The following is a 21,467-nucleotide window of genomic DNA, read 5'->3' as shown; positions in this document are numbered from 1 at the left end:
ACTCCAGACTGATACTTGGTGTCTTGTAGAGCATTGTACCCTCTAGTCTTTGCAGTTTGGTTATCTCCAGGCAACTGGCCTGAAGACAGGCTGTAACATTGACACCTAATGGCATAATCTTACAGTTGTAAGATTAATACAGAACTGCCTCAAATGGAAAGCAGTTACTGTTACTGTAATTTTAGCAATGATTAAACAACACTGTTATTAGTCGGATCTTTGTCCTTTATTAATTGAGCCAATATGAACATAACAATGAACATAATCATATTTATCCTTATAACGAATCTAAGGGATATTTGCTGCATTAATATACAGTTACTGCTGACTTCAAACTTTAAAGTTACATAACTCAGAGGTTGCTTGAACATGTAGGCAACTAAGAAATAGGACAAATCTGTTTCCTTAATTGTAGCATACTTCAGTTCTTATGTTGCATAGATTCTTCCCAACACTGGTAAGTATTTCATAATACTGGCCAGTTACAGACTTTTAAAAGAGGTCTGGCTAGTTACAGTGTTGGACAAATTTCAGTATCATGGTTACTTTGCAACTGAGTGTAACAATTGGTTACACTTGGCCTTGGTTTTTGACTGGGCCTTGAGAATCTTTGTTTCTTAGGAAAGTTTCAAATTCTATTCAGTTCTCTTTTGGTCCTTGTGGTTTCCAGGAAGGACATAGTTTCTAGGCCTGCAGTTTTTGCTTCCTGGCTGACTCTGGTCTGGTCATACCTACAGCCTAATAAATTTACCCAGTTTATCTGATGGTCTAAGGTAGTGGCTGAAGAAGGGAAGGGATATGAGTTTATTTTCTTACAAAGGTAAATATGTTTTCTCAAATTATGATCATTTCTATAAAACTATCAATTTTAGGAAATGAGCAAATTCTCTGAAACACCAAGGGGGGGGGGGGGAACTTTTAGTAGCCCTAGTTTTTGGGAAACCTTTAAACAACTTGTATATATTTTAAAGAAATCTTTTCAAAGATTATATATACAAATAATTTTTAAAGACTGCTTGCTTCCTGAATTATTTATTTATAATTTTAGGATAGTTTAAATCTTTATGTCCTCCCTACATAGTATGGGCATGATATTTTATAATGACTAGCAAATAAGGATAAATTAATGAAATCTTTTAATTCAGACTTTCATTTGTGGCTAATATTCCACTGATAGAGATTTTGTATATTTCTTTACAGACATCGACTCCGCACGCCCCCTCCCCCCCCCACCACCCAAGGGAAAGAAACAAACACCTCTTAATCCACTGGATAATTTAACATAAGAGAAAACAGTACTATTTTATTACTCCTGTAATAGTATTTTTTTCTTATCTATTCTTCATGCTTATTAGCTATCTTTTAATATCTATTCTCACATTTCAAAAGGGTTTCAAGTATTAGATTAAGGGCCTAAAGTTTCAAATCATTGGAGACTTGAATTAAAGTGCCTGCACTTTGAGGGGGCTGTGTAGATCTGGTGTAAGATTGGGACAGAGCTGAAATACCTGCAGGTAATATTTGCACCTGGAAAAAGAATGCATACAAGTGAAGGATGTAAACTAAAACTCCTAAGCTTTATTCAACAGAGATCAACACAAAACTCAGATTCCAGTACCAAAGTTATTTAAAGGCATGTCAGCTTTTAAAAATGAAGATAGTTTAGGATTAAGAAGAATTCATCAATTGAACATTAAAACTATAACAGCATTTGCACATAGGTTAGTAACTCTAATAATAATGCTTTTCTGTCCAAACCACTAAAAGAGTTTATTAACATCCATGACAATAATTTGACCTTGACAGACAAATGATGTTACAGTATTTTCCTCTCTGTATCTTTTTTCCATGCTTTTTGGGAAAATGGAGGCCTTTAATCTAATAGTGATTTCAAGTATGAACTTTTGAACCAGATTACCTATTAAGTCCTGGCTTCACTATACAACCTGTGTGACTTTAGGCAGGATGTTTAGCCTCTCTTCCTATTTTCCTTATCTGTAAAATATAATAATACTATAATGGTTAATAAAAATATGCTAACTCATAAAGTTATATCAATGAGTGAAGACATGTACAGCACATAGAAGCATATCTCTCTTGCAGTGCTCAATAACTAGGGGTCAGGATTTTGGATCTTTAGTACACTGCTCGAGAAAATGGAAGTAATAAAAAAAAGTTAAGTTTATCAAGCATTGGCCTTTTTCAAAGATTGGTAGGAGTGAGCATCCTGTGCAATTTTTTTTTTTTTTACACACTGCCCTTGTCCTATAGAAAACTAAAAATGATACTCTTAAAAGCTTACAATCTCCCTGTAACTTTGGCTATTAAAAGTTCTCCTTTAGAATGTTAATTTTTTTAATTTGTCTGGATCCTGACTTTCTCTGCCCTGGTTTATACTGGCCTTGCTGCTTTCTACAGCATCCAGATGCCAAGATGATTATACAACAGCAAAGAAAGATGACAGAGGTACAGAGGGCCACTGGAACCAGCCATATCTTTGATATCACAGATGTCCCATCAGGTGTCATGTCTTCATTCTCAGATGTGTGGTTTCTGCTGTTGGACCCCTTGGTTTTGTTTAGTAATTGCTTGCTACTGTTGAGTCGGGATGGAATAGGCCTATGAAAAAGTTTTGTGTCTATGGGAACAAAGAAAGGAGAAACAGTCTTGTTATCTGGATTGTTGATAAAATCAGTACTGTGTGACACCGTATTTATCTCTGTGGTAATGGAGTCATTTAGGGAAATGAATCTTGCCCAAGAACCTGTGGTTAATTCCTTGAAATACCTGGTATTGTTTGTGTTGACAACCAAATCTTGATGTGTGGTTAATGATGGCACCATTGACGGTAGCATTTGGTTTATCATGGTGGTTTGTTGTTTATCTAAATTCATAGCTTTTAGAATCCTTAGTTTGTCCCATGGGCTAGATGAAGAACGAGTATTTAGGTATGTGGGAGGTGACTGTTCAAAAATCAGCAAATCTGGATCTATACCTGAAAGATAAATAAGGCATCATTCATTTTATTTTTTATTTCAAGGAGAGAACCTCAAACCACAGTTTGGAGAAGTCTTGCGTTTGCCATTGAGTTAGTGAACTAAGTTTAAGTTCAAGTTCTATTACATTCCTCCTAAAGACTTAGAAACATTTGAATTTATCTTAACTTTTGACAACGCTTCCCATTATGAACAAATTTGGCTACATCGTGGAGGAATCTTTGCGTCTGCCAGGGTTTTTGGGTAACAATAGCCAAGTTAGTGCAAGAACTGGAAAACAAAAAACAAAAACAAAAAACAAACCAACAACCGTTTGAGATATAGAGCATTTTCAAACAAAGTTTTTAAAAATTGAGCCTGAGAAGGGTAACTGTATTCAAAATCATGAGCAAAGCCTCTGTCTCCTCCCTTCCTGTTCCCTGAGGATCCTGACTTTGTCTTCGGTATTTTCTCTCTTGTAAAGGAACTCCTTTCACTCTGACTTCAGACCTGGCAAATATTGCTTCATCTATAAAGGGGGAAAAAAACCTCAACAGCTTTCCAATCATCTCTCCTATCAGTTTCTGTCTCTCCCTCCCTCTCTCTCTCCCCCTCTAGACATACCAACATCCCTTTCTTTACTTTGTTGTTTACCTTCTGCCATCTTATTCCATCCTCACTATTCTGTCAGAATTATTCTTCTGAGGTAATCAGTAGTTTCCATATTTCCTGATCAGTTTCATTGCTTTGACTTTTATTCCCGATACTGCCATCCTTTCCTTTTTTTTAAAAAAAAAAAATTATTTATTTATTAATGACAGACAGAGAGAGGCAGAGAGACACAGGCAGAGGGAGAAGCAGGCTCCATGCAGGGAGCCCGACGTGGGACTCGATCCTGGGTCTCCAGGATCACACCCCAAGCTGAAGGTGGCGCTAAACCGCTGGGCCACCGGAGCTGCCCGTGCCATCCTTTCCTTAAAATTGTCCTCCCAGGACTCCCCAGAGCAGACACTTTCTTGGTACTTTACCTCAGCCTGCCTGCTTCTCACTTTTTCTTTCTTTAGCTGGTTTTCTCCTTGGTCCTAACCAGTTGTGTGCTTTCCACAATCTTTCATCCTTTGTCTTCTGCTGAATTTTCTCTGCATCTCCCCCTTCACCACATACAAGATTATCCTCGTCAACTGACCACTACGTCAGTGGCACCGAAATCCACATCACCAGTTAAATAATTTCCTCTTTCTTGGTCTCTGGTCTCATTTCTCTTATACTCTACTGAAGGTTCCCGCCTAGACATCTCAAGTCATCACTGAACATTCCCAAAGCCAGAATCCTTTGCCTGGCTCTTCTCTATCTCTTTCAGTAACCTCATCAATCTTCCATCACCGATGCTGGAAGATATCTGTACTGTGGAACAATTTTTGACTCCTCTCACTTCTTTTCCTTCATCCAAAAAGTAGCTAAGGTCATATCCAGTTACCTCCCAATGTACTGATAATCATCCCTCCTCTTTGGAGGAGTTATGGTCCCCTACTCCAGATCTAATGCCTCCCTGACTAGATACTCTAATTTGCATCCTGCATATAATTTTCTTAAAGACCATCACACTCATCACTTTGATGATGGCATTTTCTCATTAAATACCTTTGCTGATTCTCTATTGGTGACGAAGTCAAAACAAAACACTACTCTATCCAAAGCCCTTTGGTAATCTGGCCTACTCTATCTTACCCATATTTTCATTGCAACCCCAAATGTGCCCTATTTGTAGCCAGACCTGTTTTCATACCTTCCCATGATGTGATAAAGAACTCCTTATCTTGCCTCTGCCTGGCCTCTCTCACGAAGCTGCCTATGAATTTAGCTTTCTTTAGTCTCCTCTTCTTTTGAGTGTTAGTACTTGAGGCAGTATCACACATTTTTAAAATTCACCTACACTTTTTACACTAATTGTGAGACTGGTCATATCAACTAGACGGTAAGTAACTTGAGGGCAGAGATATGGCTGCCATCTTCTGCAATGCTGCTCACAGCCTGCAGGATTATATGTTCAGTAAGTACCAATCGATGACGAAATTTATCTCGTTTGTATATTGATGGCAAAAATCCATTCTCTCATATTTACCAGTTTGCACCTTGAGTTTACATACATAGGGAAGGAACACTTAAATGTGTATTTTTCTAAAAGTATACTGGTTATCTTGGGACCATTGGTATGGCAATGTATTTTAGTAAGTGTATTTCATTGTCTTTGACATCATCTTTGTCAAATCCTTGTATGCGGTGTCAATTGACCTCAAAACTGCCATTAAGCGTTTTCTTTATTTCTGGTAGCATCTTTAGCCACTGGAGTAGAAATGCCTATTTTGGCTTTTGCTGGGGGCTCCTGGAATAAAGATAATGCTTAAGCTCTTCTTCAATCACATATGATTTGTTATCATCTGCAATGAACTCATCATTGCTGAACTAACGGAAATATACTTTTGGTTGTTTGCCCTGGATGCCCGAAACTTTTCCAGATAGAAGGCACTGGAAAATGATGATTCAGGGATTCATACATGGCTATTGTCAGCCAGTTTCTGGGTTTTTATGTCTCTACTAGAACATTACCAACATTCTTCAAAATATGTGCAAAATACATAAATCATTACCTTCTGTTATGTTGTATAAAATGGCACTGGTTCCAGGCTCTAATATGCAGCTCTCCAATGTTGGGCAGTGAATGTGGAGGCAGTTGACATTGTCATGAATAGGATCATGGTAGAAGACAGCCACGTTACAGGAAACTGAAAGGAAAAGTGCATCTGTAGATGGTTTTGATTTCTATCAGCTTGATGAGTTCTAAGTAAGATTTCTTTCAAGAACATTGGATTAACAGCAGTATATTGCAGGGCTGTATTCAGACATTTTACAGAACATTATGAACTACAGTAACTGTTTCTATGAATGTGGAAAATGCCTCTTTAAGAGAAATTATCCACTGATTTTCTTTAATCTTTCACATACTCCATTCCACAGAGAATTACCTGGAATCATTTTCCAATCCCAGTATTTTATGTTTGTGAAAAGTTCATTTAGCTACAGAAGCCTCTGGGGATTTGTACATATCAGATTTCTAGTTGCAGTGCCCTCTCAGAATGCTAAGGTACTGGAGTTCACCAGAGAAATAACGAAAATAAAGTGACAGATGTTGTAACAAAAGAGGCAGTAATGGGAAAGCAAAAACGGCAATTACTGGGAGAGGCCCAGATGGTGGGAAGGCAGCAGGCCAGGTGAACACTACCCTGACCCTGATTGTAGGGGAGCACTAGCCCCATGTTGCAAATTGCACAGCCAAAGAAGAGCTTATTCAGTGTCACTTAAAGAGGAAGAGAGTCTACTGACAAGGATGTTAACATTTGGAATTCTAATGGGTAGAGGTATATCACTTACTCATGCTGTCTCCCTTTTACCAAATAAGTTTGCTCCTTAAAATGTATCATTTATTTCTGGAAAACCTGAAGTCCGATTTGTTGAGTGCCAGTCTTCAATCTGTCCTCCGTAAAGTGCAAAACAGATTTTCCTCCGGCTTCAGTGTAGTAGGAACCATGTGCTAGGAAATATCCACTGGCCAAAGGTATCAACTTCTTTAATAAAACAAGATTACAGAGGGATAGCATACAATTACCAGACCTCAGAGTATGCCTACAGCTGTTGTGGAATTACTGCTGGCCAGACCTGTGCTGCCTCTGTGTGAGGTTAACTGTGGGGTGCTGCATCTCCCCCATTACTTCTGGGACATCCCATGGTTCTGCATTCCTTACTTTTCCAGTAGAATAAAGAAGAGGGCAGAAGTCAATGAATAATATATTACTCATACATTTTTAGATTACAGATGCATTCCCTGAAGACTGCTGTCAGGTTCAAGGGAAAGGGCTAAAAAACATTCAAATTTAGACATCTAAATTTTGTATAAGAAAGCAGTTGATGCTGTAGAGAACAGTTTTGAAAGATTTTTTTTAATGTACCTCTTTGTGTACACTTTAGAGTTCCAGCTCTGAACAGGTTAACTATTGCAGAACTGTGACTTTTTAAAGTTCTGGCTTCCATCTAAAAAACAGAGACGTGTGTTCGTGCCCTTTCTTCTGGAGGAAGAAAACCACAATTTGGAAGCTACAGAGGCTCTAAAATCATGGAATTCTGCTGGTGCTTATAGTCCTCTGGAAGTCCAGAGGACAAACTTTCCTTGCAGTGGACAGTCAGGTAAATTGGTGCCATGGGAAAATGCCGGAAAGTATCCCCCCTCACCCATCTTCCCTCAAGGCTTCTGGAACAGCTTATGAGAAGCATCTCTAAGGTGAAAATCTGGATTGGAAACTTTTTCAAAAAGATTTCCCTCTAATAAATCAGTTGCCCCCCTTGTGTGCCTGATTACTCTTGAGCGCTTAGCCTGGGACAGCTTCTCACACTGTGGTCAGTTTACACCCTCCAGTAGCTCCAGTCTGCATCCCAGAAATCTTACATGCATACTTGGATAGGAGGCACTGGCAATAAGTTCGTATCAAACCATGGAAAGAAAGTGTGGAAGAATCAAGAGAATCATTTTAAAGTGTTGTGTTGCTTTTGCTGTTTCCAAGTAGCTCTAAAACCTTGGAAAAATGAAAAACAAATGAAAGAAGTCTCTAGACAATTCTGCAATAATGAAATGTTTTCCTAATTACAAACCTTAATCATATTACATGGATGATGTTTAACTCTGATTCTAGATTTCAGACAAAAAAATCAGAATATTTAAAATATATATTTCTTTTCTTTCTTCTTGCTATTTGCCATATATATCTACCTATGTCTTTCAAAACATCAATCACAGTCTAAATTCCTGTTCAATGCAACCCACATTTGCTCAACACAAGCAAGCACATTTCAAAAATTTGAAATACCAGTATCACCAAAAGAACATTGGAAAGGAAATTACTATATTTTTGAAATCATATATGCCGTATTTGCGGGCTATGGAAATATTTAGTTAACCCTTGAGGAAATATTTTTATTTAGCACTTTAGTGAAGAAAAGAAGATTTTCTGTCACCTGTAGGTTTCATGGTATTGTGGGTCATTCATTACCAGATTTGTAAACTGAGCCAGTACTGACCCAGACGGTAAAGTCAGTTTCAATCTCTCTCCCACTCTCTCCCATCCCCATGTCTCTCCCTCATCTTCCCTAGTCCTGTTCATCTGTTCGTTCACTGGAACCTCTGCCTAGGTTTCCTTACTTAGGTCTTCATTTTACCAGTTTCTCCTGATTTTTGCACGGGCGTATCATTAATACTTACCATCCTTCCTAAGGCAGCAGCTCCTGCTGCATTTCTGGCCGGTGCTTTCAGAGTAATATTTCAGGAACTGAGCTCCCAGCTTCTGAGACTCCTCCAGGTCAATCAAGAGACCTGGAAAGCGACGGATCCAACAGTCTCTGTAAAAAATGGTGGGTGAGCAGAGAGAGTCTGAGGTCCACGCCATGCTTAGGAGCAGTACCAAGGATGTTGCCACCACTGCCACATGCATTTCCCTGGTATAAAGATTGAGTAAAAAGTCTGAGTTCCAGATAGATGCCGGAGCTGACCATCAGGGTTTGGGACAGTTTCTGGAACTTCGAGGCTGTTGGCTAAGGGACTGTCCTGGAGGGTCACCTTCTAGAAAAATGAAGCCATTCTTTGACTGCATATTGATTTTTCTTTTATTTCTTCCCAGCTGAGCCCTAGGTGAACATTTGACTTTCTGACGTTAATTTTGAACATTTTCCAGGCCATTTCGATACTCTGTCCCTTAGTCTCTTGAAGACGTGGATTCTCTCTTCTGCTTTTCTTCTTTTACTGAACGTGAATAGTCACAGACACCTCTTACTAAGTAAAATAAAGACAAATGGAAACCCTAGCCAAGAGTCTTTCTGAGGAAAACAATAATTTAGTCACTTGACGTCAGATAAAGTAAGGATCCATTTCACCACAAACAAGACGTGGTTTTGTAAGGGGACTGCTGTATGGTCTTAAAGGAACCTGTGACTGCAGATTTTTTTTTTCAATCTTTTTTTTTTTTCCTGTGAATTTAAGTTCTGGTATTCAGGTTCACCAGAAAACCAGTTTGTGCACTGGTTTAAATGTTTTGTTTTTACTAACAAAACAAAACAAAAACCTTGAAAGTGAATGAAAACCGAAAATGAAAAAAAATTAAATTTTAATTTTTCAGTGATTTTGAAAACATTGAATGTGGATATGTGGATCCTAGTCATTTCTGGGAGCCAGGCATATTTTCCCCCTAAAAAAGGCCAGCCACAATCTTTCTTTAAAAAGCGTAAATGAAAAGCATTACAGCTGAAAATTGTGAAGAAGTTCAAAATGGGGGCTGTCTAATCTATTTTTTGATATTCAAGTTTGCAAGTTATAAAGGATACTTCCTTGTGAAGCATATACATAATGGCATAGTATCTCTGATTGGAGCAGATTTAGTTGCTAAGAAATGCGTATTAGGGAAATGATGAAATGGTTTTAAGTTTCTAAACATTAACAAAATTTCAATTGCAATGCCGAAATATTTGAAAAGATACTAAAGGCAGCAAAAATGGTTTCTCATTTTTATGAAGATTATAGTTTCTATATCCAATGATGATGTCCAAGATGACAAATTAGCTCAAAGCATGAAACTTGCTTTTTTTGTATCCATTTTTATACCAAGCATGAGTGAAAATCAGCTTTCCGCATAAAGTTCTGCAATATTGCTCATTTCAAAAAAAAAAAAATGAAGCTTTTTCTATCTTGTGATCTGTATTTCTTTCATACCTTTAACACAATGATTCATTCACTTACTTGACACAAAGATGTTAATATTCTTTGATTTTTCATCTCTACCTGTTTTGTAATAATAGCCTAGTACATATCCTTTGATTTTTAGAAACATATAACTTAATAAGAAAATATTCAAGAGGCTGAATAACTTTAAAAACAAAACATTTCACTTTCTCCTAAACAAACATTATAACACAGATTAACTCCTAACCTTGGGTAATCCACATAATATACACTAAAAATGATAAATACGTTATCCTATTGAACTTCTCATAGAAAGCAAGTTTCAGTTGCTTACCTGCAAATAATCAGACTGTTCTATCTGTTCCAAGGGGAAAGGGAAGAGAGGTTTCCTAATGGCAAAGCATGAGACAGGTGAGGAACAAAAGATTACTCCCTGTACTCCATGAGGTTCCATAGATACTTCGATTAGTTCATGCCCTGGGGACATAAACCAGATAGTCTGCTTTCTAACCTTCTAACCTCCATGTCTTTCAGTCCCATTAAATGCATTTTCTTTCCTGTGATATATAATTCCTTGAAGTTCTCGTGTATATTGCAGGGATAATGGCGCAATCCACAGTTGCTTAATACTTTTGCTGTCAAATGATGTTCAAGTAAAGATCAAAGTTGCATTTTAAAGAATCTCCAAGTTCTGACATAAAAGCATGCTTTAAAATTTTAAGAACATTGTGTGTGTGTGTGTGTGTGTGTGTGTGTGTGTGATTGCATAAACATTCAGTCTGGAAACCAGGAACTCGGAGCCAAGTATTTTAAAAAGGAGAGATAGAAACTGGACTGCAGGGACAGAGGGAGGAATCCACAATGGGCTGAGATATGTGGCCCAGAATCTAGTCTCAAAAAAGCGTCCATGTGAGATGAAGTTGCAGAAACCAGAAAGCAGTTGTGCGTAAAACATTGCTATATAGCCTTTGTATAAATTTTATCAAATACTCAGAACCATTACACTATTGCAATGCAGTGATATATTGTACTTATTTCCAACTGGGTGCTCTTGAGAGGGGTTCAAAACTGGATTTTTACCTTAAAAACCTCTTATCTCTTCCAAGAGCCTGATTCAATTGCTCTAGTGTGGGAACTAGATTTTTTTTTTTTTTTTTAAGATTTTATTTATTTATGAGAGAGACAGAGAGGGAGGCAGAGACACAGGCCGGGGATCACAACCTAAGCCAAAGACAGATGCTCAACAACTGAGCCACCCTGGTGCCCCGGGAACCAGAATTCTTATAAATAGCCCAGGTGATTTCCTAAGATGTTTGAAAAACATTAACATGAGACTGCAAAAAAAAGAAAGTTTTGAATACATGAAGATGCTCAATCTGAATTAAATATAAGCCATTTTTATTTATATTTTTAAAGATTTAATTTTTTGAGAGAGCACACGTGTGTGCAAGGGGCAGGGCAGAGGGAAGGGAGAGGCAGAGAGAGAGGGAAAGGAAAAACAGACTCTCACCTGAGCTGAGAGCCCGACTTGAAGGGCGGTGGGTGGGTGGGTGGCTCAATCTTCTGTCACTACCAGAGATCTTGACCTGAGCCAAAACCGAGAGTTGGATGTTCAATGAACTGAGCCACCCAGGTGCCCCTGAGCCATTTTTAAACAACTGTGCTATTTTAAACTCATTTAAATTGACCCATATGCTTTAATGAAAGGAAAATAGTTTTGTTTGTTAAAAAGAAAAAGAAATACATTTTTCTTAAAATGTTTTGTTTTGTATTAAATTGATACGTATTTCACTTTAAAAACCCAAACTGCACAGAAAAGTACAAAAATAAATAAAAACTACAATCCTACAGTCTTAACACTTTGGTTATCATCATTTAAACATCTCTATAAGAAATAGACACATGTATACAATTTTACATAAATAGATTGATACTGTTCCAGAAACTGTTTTTTAAAGATTTATTTATTTAAAGAGAGAGGGGGGCGCCTGGGTGGCTCAGTTGGTTAACTGTCCACTTTCAGATCAGGTCATGATCCCAGGGTCCTGGGATCAAGCGTTGCAAGGGGTTCCTTGCTCAGTGGGCATTCAGCTTCTCCCCCGCCCCATTTGTGTTCTCTCAAATAAATAAAATCTTAAAAAAAGAGAGAGAGAGCATAGGTGGGAGGGGCAGAGAGAGATGGGGAGACAGAACATTAAACCGACTCCACACTGAGCATGGAACCCACCAGGACTTGACCCAGGACCCTGAGATCACTACTTGAGCCGAAACCAACAGTCTGGTGCTTAAGCGACTGTGCCACCCAGGTGCCCCTCCAGAAACCATTTTTTAAAAATTTAGTGTAAAATTATATTTTTCAGGGTTTCTTTTTTTTTTTTTTAAGATACTATTTATTTATTCATGAGAGACACAGAAAGAGAGAGGCAGAGATATAGGCAGAGGGAGAAGCAGGCCCCAAGGCCCCAGGAACCCGATGTGGGACTCGACCCTGGGACTCCAGGATCACACCCTGGGCCGAAGGCAAAGGTGCTCAACCGCAGAGCCACCCAGGCATCCCTTTTCAGGGTTTCTAAAGAAAGATGTACATGTATATCCAAAGTTAATGGCTCTACAGTATTTCATTCCACACAAGTACCAAAATTTACTCTGCACTTTAGCTTCCTCAGCTGTAAAACAGAATAAAAAAGTAATATTGTAATCCATGAAAAGCACTGACAACAGTGCCTGGCATATAATAAACATTCAATAAATGTAAGCTACTATTACTATTATACATTATATTTTCCATTTTTTTATTATTAAAAGGCAACACTGTGATAACCATCTTGTACCTTGATTTTTTTTTTCATTCCCAGGGAAAGGTGTATTTTCCATAAATTCTTAAAGAAACAGCCCGTATCTGACCCTTACTATAGTTTTTTTGTAAAAAGATCATAATATGGGATCCCTGGGTGGCACAGCGGTTTGGCGCCTGCCTTTGGTCCAGGGCGCGATCCTGGAGACCCGGGATCGAATCCCACGTCAGGCTCCCGGTGCATGGAGCCTGCTTCTCCCTCTGCCTGTGTCTCTGCCTCTCTCTCTCTCTCTCTCTGTGTGACTATCATAAATAAATAAAATTAAAAAAAAAAGATCATAATATAAAGTGTCTGAAGTGAGTCATAGTACCACAAAGGCCAGTCTTTATTATTCATTGATCAGTCAATGACAGATTTATATTATACCACCAGTTATATGTAAGCAGTATTTTCATGAGGCTTAGAAGTAATATTTTAGGTCTTTTGTAAATGAGTTTATATTGCTTTGACTTTGCATTTCTAGCTGAACAGAAAGCTTACTGTGTGTTATAAAAATGATTTGATCTTTTAAGATACTTCCAGTCCTAAATGACGTTATTGCTCTATCAGGGCCAAAAAGCTTACAGGTTCAGTGGCCAGTATTGTCAGACTAACACCCCAGATGCCCTGCCCAAGCTAATCTTACTCTGATATTACTATGTGTGACTTGCCTTTCTAATGTGCATCATTCTTTGAGCGTGATTTTTTGGGTCTGTTTTTAAAAGGCAAGAAAATACCAGTCTGAGGCATATCTGTGACGTTTGGAAACAAAAGCATCCATTGGTGAAAGACTCTAAAAGGACAGAGAAGAGACTAAGAGCCTGTTCTTCTTGGCTGACCCACTGAATCTGGCATTGTCGCTGATGGAGGCACAAATAAATCCCAACTCCAAGCCTCTTTGATAGAGGGTGTGCCTCCCCACAAAATTCCCCAGCTCAAGGTCTAATACTGGAGATGGCACTTTCCTTGCCCAAAGAGGTTGCTAAATTCATGGTCACTCATCCTCTAAAAACCTTTAGAATGTCTTAGAATGCACCCTTACCGTGTGAAGTTGGCTGAGAATGGAGTTTTACCAGTAATGATTTAAAGGCCAACCAAGTGAAACAAGGTGAAAAGGTAGAAGTTTTTTTTTTCGCAGAATTAAAAAAAAAAAAAAAAAAGATGAATGAGGCAAGTTGTGGATCCATCTTGGTCTCCTTACACTTTTCCCAGGGAGGCCAGAATCTACTAGAATTTTTTTCTATGTCCTTAAAATTTCAGTTCCTTATTCATGGTGCATGATGAAGAAAATAATGGAAGACAACACCTCACTACGAGGTAGCTAAGTTACATAGTGAGAAGCACAAATTAACCAAAATGGTGCTGAAAGGATTTCAAATAGAACTTTCTTCTCTGACTTTTAGCTCTTCCCCCTTCCTAATGTAAACTGTTAATCAGCATTGTAGGAGGAGGTATTTTGTTTCAAAAAAGCAGAAATGTATTTATGAAGAAGGTGTCATTTAACAACTGGACTTGTCATTCAAGAGGACAGTTGAAACTCGTGATAATAAAAACAGAGGGCAGCCCGGGTGGCTCAGCGGGTTAGCGCCGCCTTGGCCCAGGGCGTGATCCCGGAGTCCTGGGGTCAAGTCCCACATCGGGCTCCCTGCATGGAGCCTGCTTCTCCCTCTGCCTGAGTCTCTACCTCTCTGTTTTTCATGAATAAATAAATCAAATCTTTAAAAAAAAACAAAAAAAAAAACAGAGCCCAAACACATCTTCTTCCCAAGTTGAGGACTATTATAGTAGAATCTCGGTCTGGGAAAATTTTCAAGGGTTTTTTTGTGGGTAAAAGTGCCTGCTCCCTCCTAATCCTCATCCCTCTCCATCAACCCAGCCAAACTAAGAGTATCCCTCTCCCCCCTTCTAAGATTAATTCGTATCTCGTGAGCAACACGAAGTCCGTATTATTTGGCGTGAACTTTCCATGCATTTCTTTGCGATGTTCAGTGAGAGAAGCCCGGGAATGAGTGGGCCCCCCCTCTAAGCAGTCCTCAGATGGGCGGGGGCATGGGCAGGGCAACTAGGAGGGTGACCAGAAAGCCACCTCCGTAGGCCAATAGGACCAAAGGCGGCCAGACCTTTCCCCACCAAGGATCACGCTCTGTCCTGCCCAGCCCGACCCGACTGAAAAGGGAAAAGCAAAGGCTGTTAGAGGACAGTGTAGGGCCTCAGGTTCAGCGCCTGCCTTCGGCCCAGGGCGTGATCCTGGAGTCCTGGGGTCGAGTCCCGCGTTGGGCTCCGTGCAGGGGCCTGCTTCTCCCTCTGCCTCTGTGTCTCTCTGGGTCTCTCGTGAGTAAATAAATACAACCTTAAAAAAAAAAAAGAAAAAAAAGGATAGTGTAAAGGAAGTCACGTGGCCTAAGTCTAATTGAATTGCGCTCCTGTCCTTCTTTTAATAGCACAAAGGGTCGACGGGCCCCGGCAGCGGACGCGAGCTCCTCGGCTTCCCGGCCTTGGCGGCGGCGGCCCGGAGCGCCCCGTGAGCGCCGCGGGGCCTGCTGCCGGCGCCGGGCCCCCTTCCTGCAAGATGGCTCCTCCGCGGTGACCGCGGCCAGGCGTCGGCGCTGGGCGCCCCCTGCGTGCGCAGGGCCGGGGCCGGCGAGGAGCCGCAGCGCGCACCTCCCGGGCCACTCCGCGGATTGGGCCAGACGCGGTCCCAGACGTGATGTCATTTTGACGCCCGGGACCCCAGGCTCCCCTCGCCCCGGCGCCCCCGCGCCCCCGCGCGCGTCCCCTCGGTCTCTCCCTTCCCGCCCGAGCAGCAGCGTGGACCGCCGAGCGCCCGGGCCGCCTGCCGCCTCGGGCGGAGCCGCGGCGCGGGGCGGGGGGTCCTGCGGGCGGAAGTGGGCGGCGAGGCGCGCGGAGGCTGCGGGCTGCGGGCTGCGGGCTGGGCGCTGGGCGCTGGGCAGCCCTGGGCGGCCGCCGCGGCCCGCAGCTCCCGGCCGAGCACGGCGGCCGCCTCCCCGCGCCCGGCGCGCGCCCGCCCGGCCTTCCGCGGCGCGGGGGCGGAGCAGACGGGCAGGGCCGCCGCCGCGGCCGAGCGAGGCTGAGCCGCCGCCCCCGGGCCCGGGAGGAGGGGCTGCCTCGGGGGCGCCGCCGCGACCCAGATCGGCCGGGCGGAGGCGGGCGCGGGCGACGGCCCGTCGCCTCCCGTCGCCTCCCGTCGCCTCGCGTCGCCTCGCGTCGCCTCCGTCGCCTCCGTCCTCCGCCCGGCGCCATCCCTCGGCGCGCCGCACCCGGAGCCCGGCGAGCGCGTGGGGGCGGGGAGGCGAGCGCGCGGAGCTGGCGGGCGGCCCGGCGGCCCGCGGCCCCCCAGCCATGTCGGCCGACGAGATGGTGCAGATCCGCCTGGAGGACCGCTGCTACCCGGTGAGCAAGAGGAAGCTCATCGAGCAGAGCGACTACTTCCGCGCGCTCTACCGCTCCGGCATGCGCGAGGCCCTGAGCCAGGAGGCGGGCGGCCCCGAGGTGCAGCAGCTGCGCGGCCTCAGCGCCCCGGGCCTGCGCCTGGTGCTCGACTTCATCAACGCCGGCGGGGCCCGCGAGGGCTGGCTCCTGGCCCCGCGGGCGGAGCAGGGCGGAGGGGTGGAGGAGGAGGAGGACATGGACGAGGCGAGCCTGCTGGCCGAGCTGGTGGAGGCGGCCTCCTTCCTCCAGGTCACGTCCCTGCTGCAGCTGCTGCTGTCGCAGGTGCGGCTCACCAACTGCCTGGAGCTGTACCGCCTGGCGCAGGTGTACGGGCTGCCCGACCTGCAGGAGGCCTGCCTGCGCTTCATGGTCGTCCACTTCCACGAGGTGCTGTGCAAGCCCCAGTTCCACCTCCTGGGGGCTCCTCCTCAAGGCCCCGGGGACGGCAGCCTGAAGCAGAGGCTCAGAGAGGCCCGGATGACCGGGACTCCTGTCCTCGTGGCCCTGGGGGATTTCTTGGGGGGGCCCCTGGCCCCTCACCCCTACCAAGGGGAGCCCCCGTCCATGCTCAGGTATGAGGAGATGACTGAGCGTTGGTTCCCGCTGGCCAACAACCTTCCTCCCGACCTGGTGAACGTCAGGGGTTACGGGTCCGCCATCCTGGACAACTACCTCTTCATAGTGGGCGGGTACAGGATCACCAGCCAGGAGATCTCGGCTGCGCACTCCTACAACCCCAGCACCAACGAGTGGCTCCAGGTGGCCTCCATGAACCAGAAGAGGTGAGTACCCTGCAGGGCCCCTTCCTTCCTTCCCGGCCCCATTCATTCACCAGTCCATTCCCCTCCTGTTCCCTGGGCTGTCAGGGGAGGTGGCGCCGAGGTGTGGGGATGACATCCTCAGGACTGTTGGTGGCCTTGACTCTGGCAGCTGCGAACTTGAACTTGCGAGGAAGACGTGACCCCCCCCCCCCAACCCCCGCCCAGTGAGGTCACCTGGCTGAGTAGTTTCCTTGCAGGCATCGCGCTTACAGGCAAACTGCCTTTTTTGCCTCTTACCCCGTGGAGAGAAAGAGGTCTGTGGTTTCCTCGAAGGATACTTTAAAAGAAAACTTTTAAAAGTTTGTTTTCATTTTTCCCCTTTTTATTTTTTTACTTTTTATTTTTTAGGCTCTCGTCCTGATTACAGTGACACACTTGGCAGTGACCTGTAACGCTGTCTTGGGAAGACTTTGTTGTTGTTGTTACTGACTTTGAAGCTTTCCACACTGGGGCCCCCAATCTGTGACCAGGACATGACCATTAGAGTCGTACATAGGATCGTCTTTCTGATTCTTTATTTTCTCTTTGGCATTTCCTTTCCTTCGCAGACAGTTTCGTCTCATTGACCCGAAATTTGAGCCTGGCAGTGGTGACCTACAGAACATTTCAGTCCACCCAGCCTTCTCCCTTCCCATCCTCAGATCCCTCCCAACATGCCCTTGGGGGACTGGAAGACAGGAAAAGGAGGTGCGGAAGGGAGGGAGAGAAGGGAATGGAGCTAGGAAAGGAACAGGGGGATAAAAAGAGCAGACCAGATACAGGGAGAGGTGGTAGGCAAGAAAGATGGTAGAAGTCAAGATGGCCCGGGGCCATTCACATACAAGTGGGGGGAGGAATCAGTGTGACCCATGGAAGGACAGGAATACCCTTTCTTCTGGTCTACTTGTATCCATCTCAGTCCCCACAGGAGCCTCACCCTGAAGTGTGGAGCAAAGTAGCTGGGGGACTCTCCACCAGGCAAAGAAAGCCGTAACAGGAATGGGAAGACCATTGACTTGACTTAGGGTACCCCAAGCCGGTGGCTTTATTTCTACTATAACATGAAATTCATTATGGAAAATGTTCTTTTTTTTTTCTGATGATAAAAATAATAATGATTCTAGAAAAATGGAAAAGAATCAAGAAACAGAGTATCTCACTGCTACTCCCTCCCTCACAGAGGCAATAGCATCTACAGGTTGGGATGTTTTCTTCCAACCCCTTTTTAGTGTATTATTTATACCACTGAGATGATACTGTATTTAAAATTTGGTATTAGAAGTGTTATTTTAAAACAAATGCTAAGAGCTTTAATTGAAGCAAGAAAGGAATATTCAGTGGTTATAGATGGTGCTTGGATTAGGGGTGGAAGGCCCAGGACCTGTCACCTCCACACACATATCTCCCAACTACTTCAACTGGTGTTCAATAGCTCCCCGCCCCCAACTCCAGCTCAAACTCTAACACACTTCACAGAATTCTTTTTTTCTTTCCTTTTTTTTTTTAAAGAGAAGGGGTAGGGGCAGAGGGAGAGAGAAAATCCTAAGCAGGCTCCATAGCCAGCTCAGAGCCTGATTGATGCAGGGCTCAATCTCACAACCCTGAGATCAAGAGTAGGATGCTTAACCAACTGAGCCACCCAAGCACCCCTTTTTCTTTCTTTACAAATCTTTGGTAGTCCTTTTCTCTTTTTTCTTTTTCTTCATAGGACTATCTTTTCTGTCCTCTGGGGAGGGGGGGGGAGAAAAGTATTTGAGTAATGCACGAATACATGCTTAGAAAAATTGCCAATGATGTGAAAAAGCCACAGAAGTAAAAAATATGAGTATCTATGGACATATATTAATATATTATACATTTATAAATATGTTATAAATGTATATTTATATAAACCAAATATGTTGATAATTGTTAACAAGGAAAAATGTACATATGCATATACATGTAGGGGTGTGTATGCATCTTATATATCTTTTTACCTTAAAGCTGATTAGGCTGTGCTGATTATTATGACCATTAATATTTCCACTTTGAGAGTTTTTTTCTATATCAACAAATGGAGAGCTATCTCACTCTCATTAATGGCTTTATAATATTCCTATGGCTCTACCATAATGTAATCAGCCCTTCCTTTATTCAGGAACATTTAAGTTGCTTCTATTTGCCATTATAAACAATGCTATAGTGGACATCTTGTCCTATGTGTGTCAGCTTAGCAGGCATATATCAGTCCTGTATGGTCAACCCCTGGAATCCCTGGATAGGTGGGTCAAAGTACATGTACGTTTTAAATTTTGGTAGCTCCTGCCAAATTGCCCATCAGAAAAATTTTCAGATTTCCTCTCCTGTCAACAGTGTTTGAGCTTGCCAGTTCCTATACTTTTGCCAAGACAAGATATTATCATCATTTTTTATTTTTACCAATCCAGTGAGCAAACACTGGTGTGAATGTTTCTGCTTAAAAGAGAAATTTTTCCCTTCATACGATTATTGGCCTTTTGTATATATTTAGTAAATGGCCTTTGCCAATTAAAAAGAAAATTGATTAATCTTTTTCACATTCATTTTAGAAGTTCTGTTTACAGATGTAGAATTAATCGCTTGTCTCTTAGGTAATGTTGCACATGTTTTTCCCCTGCCTTTATTTTATCGTAAGGCCTCAAAAATGAAGTCCCTAAAGTGACCAGGCAGGTGAAGTCAAGGAGTAGAAGGCTGGGTTGGAGTTACCGTGAACCAGACGGCTACCCCCCCCCCACCACAAGAGGGCTCCACCTCGCAGCCACAACTTGTTGCCACCTAGAAGTGAGGAATGGTGTTGCCAGCCAGCCAGATATCAGATTTTTAAATGCTGGCAGGTTGCTTCATTGAAAAAAACCAACATCAACAATAACAAACACCTTGCAGACCAAACAGATTGCAGGATAATATTGTGAGCCTCCAGTATTGGACCTCAGGTTTATAGTGTATTATATGAAGAAATTTAAAATTTTTTATAGTCAAATGTGTCATGTACCTCCTATTAGCTTTTAATTTTGTATAGGAAAGGCTTCTACAAGCTAAGAATATACAAATATTCATCTAGATAAAAGTAATTTACATTACTTTTATATTTTTGCCTTTTTACATTTGTATTTGAATTGTATGGAGTTTATTTTTATATAAGGTATAAAGTAAGGTTATAACATGTTTTCTAAATGTCCCAGTGGCCTCAATCCTCACTGTGATTTGCACGACCAGTTATCAGATACTAATTTTCCTGTTTCTATATTGACAGATTGGCCATTCCTTTATCAATTACATACTTTTAAATTATTGTAGCTTGGTAAACTGTTTTATTGTTCATGGAGCCGAGATCTGTTTGCTCTGTTTTATTTTGATTCTCTTATCTATTCTTTGTACATTGTCTCCTTCAGGTAAACTTTAGAGTTTGTCAAGGCCTTTTGGAATCTTGATTGGGATTACATTATATTTATCAGTAGCTGGGGGAGGATTCATAGTTTCATAATACTTTGCAGCTGGAAAAATGGTTTGTTTTTCCATGTATTTACTTAGGTCTTCGGTCCTTCAGGGAAGGCTTCTTTTATTATCTTTGTATAGTCTGTATATATTTTTTTTATTACAAGTATTCTCAGGTATTTTCTAGTTATTGTTGTTTTCTTTTTTAAAAACATTTATTTATTTATTTATTTATTTATTTATTTATTTACTTATTTATTTACTTACTTACTTACTTACTTACTTTACTTACTTACTTTACTTACTTACTTTACTTACTTACTTACTTACTTACAGGATGTAGGCCCCCGTGTAGGGCTTGAAGTCATGACCCTGGGGTCAAGAGTCACATGCTCCACTGATTGAGCCAGCCAAGCACCCTGAGTTATTAGGCTTGTTTTTTTTTTTTTTCTGCACAGTATCTTTTCCCACCAAATTTTAAAATTGGATGCCATATTGGAATTTGTAATCTTCTTTATCTCTCTCCTACTGTGACTCAGATCTGACATCAACTCAACTGGGAGTCCTTTCTTAAACTCTAAGTTGGGCTAAATATTCCAATTCTGTGCTTTTCTAGCATGCTCTCCACCTTCAGTTGAAATTTTCTGCTTCTGTTTGTTTCTCTCCCTTCTGATGAGGGCCAATTCAGTCCTTATGTATATGCCTACTGCTAACATGGTGTCCAGCAAATAACAGATGCTTAAAATACCTGGTTATTTTGAATTATGGGATATATTATACATTATTATAATAAAAGTGAATTATTTTTTTAAATGTGACATTACTGTATTTTTATCTTGTAACCGTCATTTTAGTTATTTAGAATAGCTGAAAAATGTTAATGTTTAATTGAACATTTACTCTGTACTAGGTACTGTTTTTACTGCTTTGGGTGTATTATCTCACTCTTCACATACACTGTATCGGGCAAGTTCCCATTTTACAGAGTCAGAAACTGAGGCATAGAAAGTTAAGTAAATTGCTAAGTTGTGTGTAATAAGTAGAGTAACCAAAATGTAAATATCCATTGACTAGATATAAACATTTAGAATATTTACAATTTGACTTATAGACTGGCAGTGACCATCCTCATGAAGACTTTTAAATTTTCTTCTTAGAAATTATTTTTTTCCGA

At 41.9% G+C, this 21,467-nt stretch overlaps 2 protein-coding genes across 9 annotated transcripts in view; one reads left to right on the top strand and one right to left on the bottom strand.

The window, feature by feature from the left end:
• Positions 1–1,558: 1,558 nt before the first annotated feature.
• MANSC4 (MANSC domain containing 4) lies at positions 1,559–15,144 on the bottom strand. Of its 6 annotated transcripts, none has more exons than XM_077870641.1 (7): positions 11,264–15,138; positions 10,088–10,142; positions 8,284–8,420; positions 6,405–6,598; positions 5,624–5,758; positions 2,788–2,995; positions 1,559–2,638 (listed from the first exon to the last, which is right to left on the bottom strand). In XM_077870641.1, exons 4-7 carry the CDS (start codon positions 6,406–6,408, stop codon positions 2,620–2,622), a joined length of 366 nt encoding a protein of 121 aa, XP_077726767.1. In that variant the 5' UTR covers positions 6,409–6,598; positions 8,284–8,420; positions 10,088–10,142; positions 11,264–15,138; the 3' UTR covers positions 1,559–2,619. The 6 variants fall into 6 exon arrangements, with proteins under 6 accessions (XP_077726767.1, XP_077726768.1, XP_077726765.1 ...); XM_077870642.1 differs by lacking the exon at positions 10,088–10,142 and having other exon boundaries at positions 11,264–11,339; positions 13,630–15,138; XM_077870639.1 differs by lacking the exon at positions 6,405–6,598 and having other exon boundaries at positions 8,284–10,142; positions 11,264–15,144.
• Positions 15,145–15,828: 684 nt separating this feature from the next.
• KLHL42 (kelch like family member 42) overlaps positions 15,829–21,467 on the top strand; it is a 34,350-nt gene continuing 28,711 nt past the window's right edge. For all 3 annotated transcript variants that reach the window (XR_013364105.1, XR_013364104.1, XM_077870600.1), the window contains exon 1: positions 15,829–16,819. Coding sequence is in view for 1 of the 3 variants with exons in the window: in XM_077870600.1 (XP_077726726.1) it covers positions 15,948–16,819 (872 nt within the window). In the remaining 2 variants the exon portion in view is untranslated. The remainder of the gene's footprint in view (positions 16,820–21,467) is intronic.

Source organism: Canis aureus, chromosome 25 (genome assembly GCF_053574225.1).
Source record: "Canis aureus isolate CA01 chromosome 25, VMU_Caureus_v.1.0, whole genome shotgun sequence".
In the NCBI taxonomy this organism is placed as follows: Eukaryota; Metazoa; Chordata; class Mammalia; order Carnivora; family Canidae; genus Canis; species Canis aureus.
Note: the sequence above shows the minus strand (reverse complement) of the source record. Positions and strands in the feature narration are given on the sequence as shown.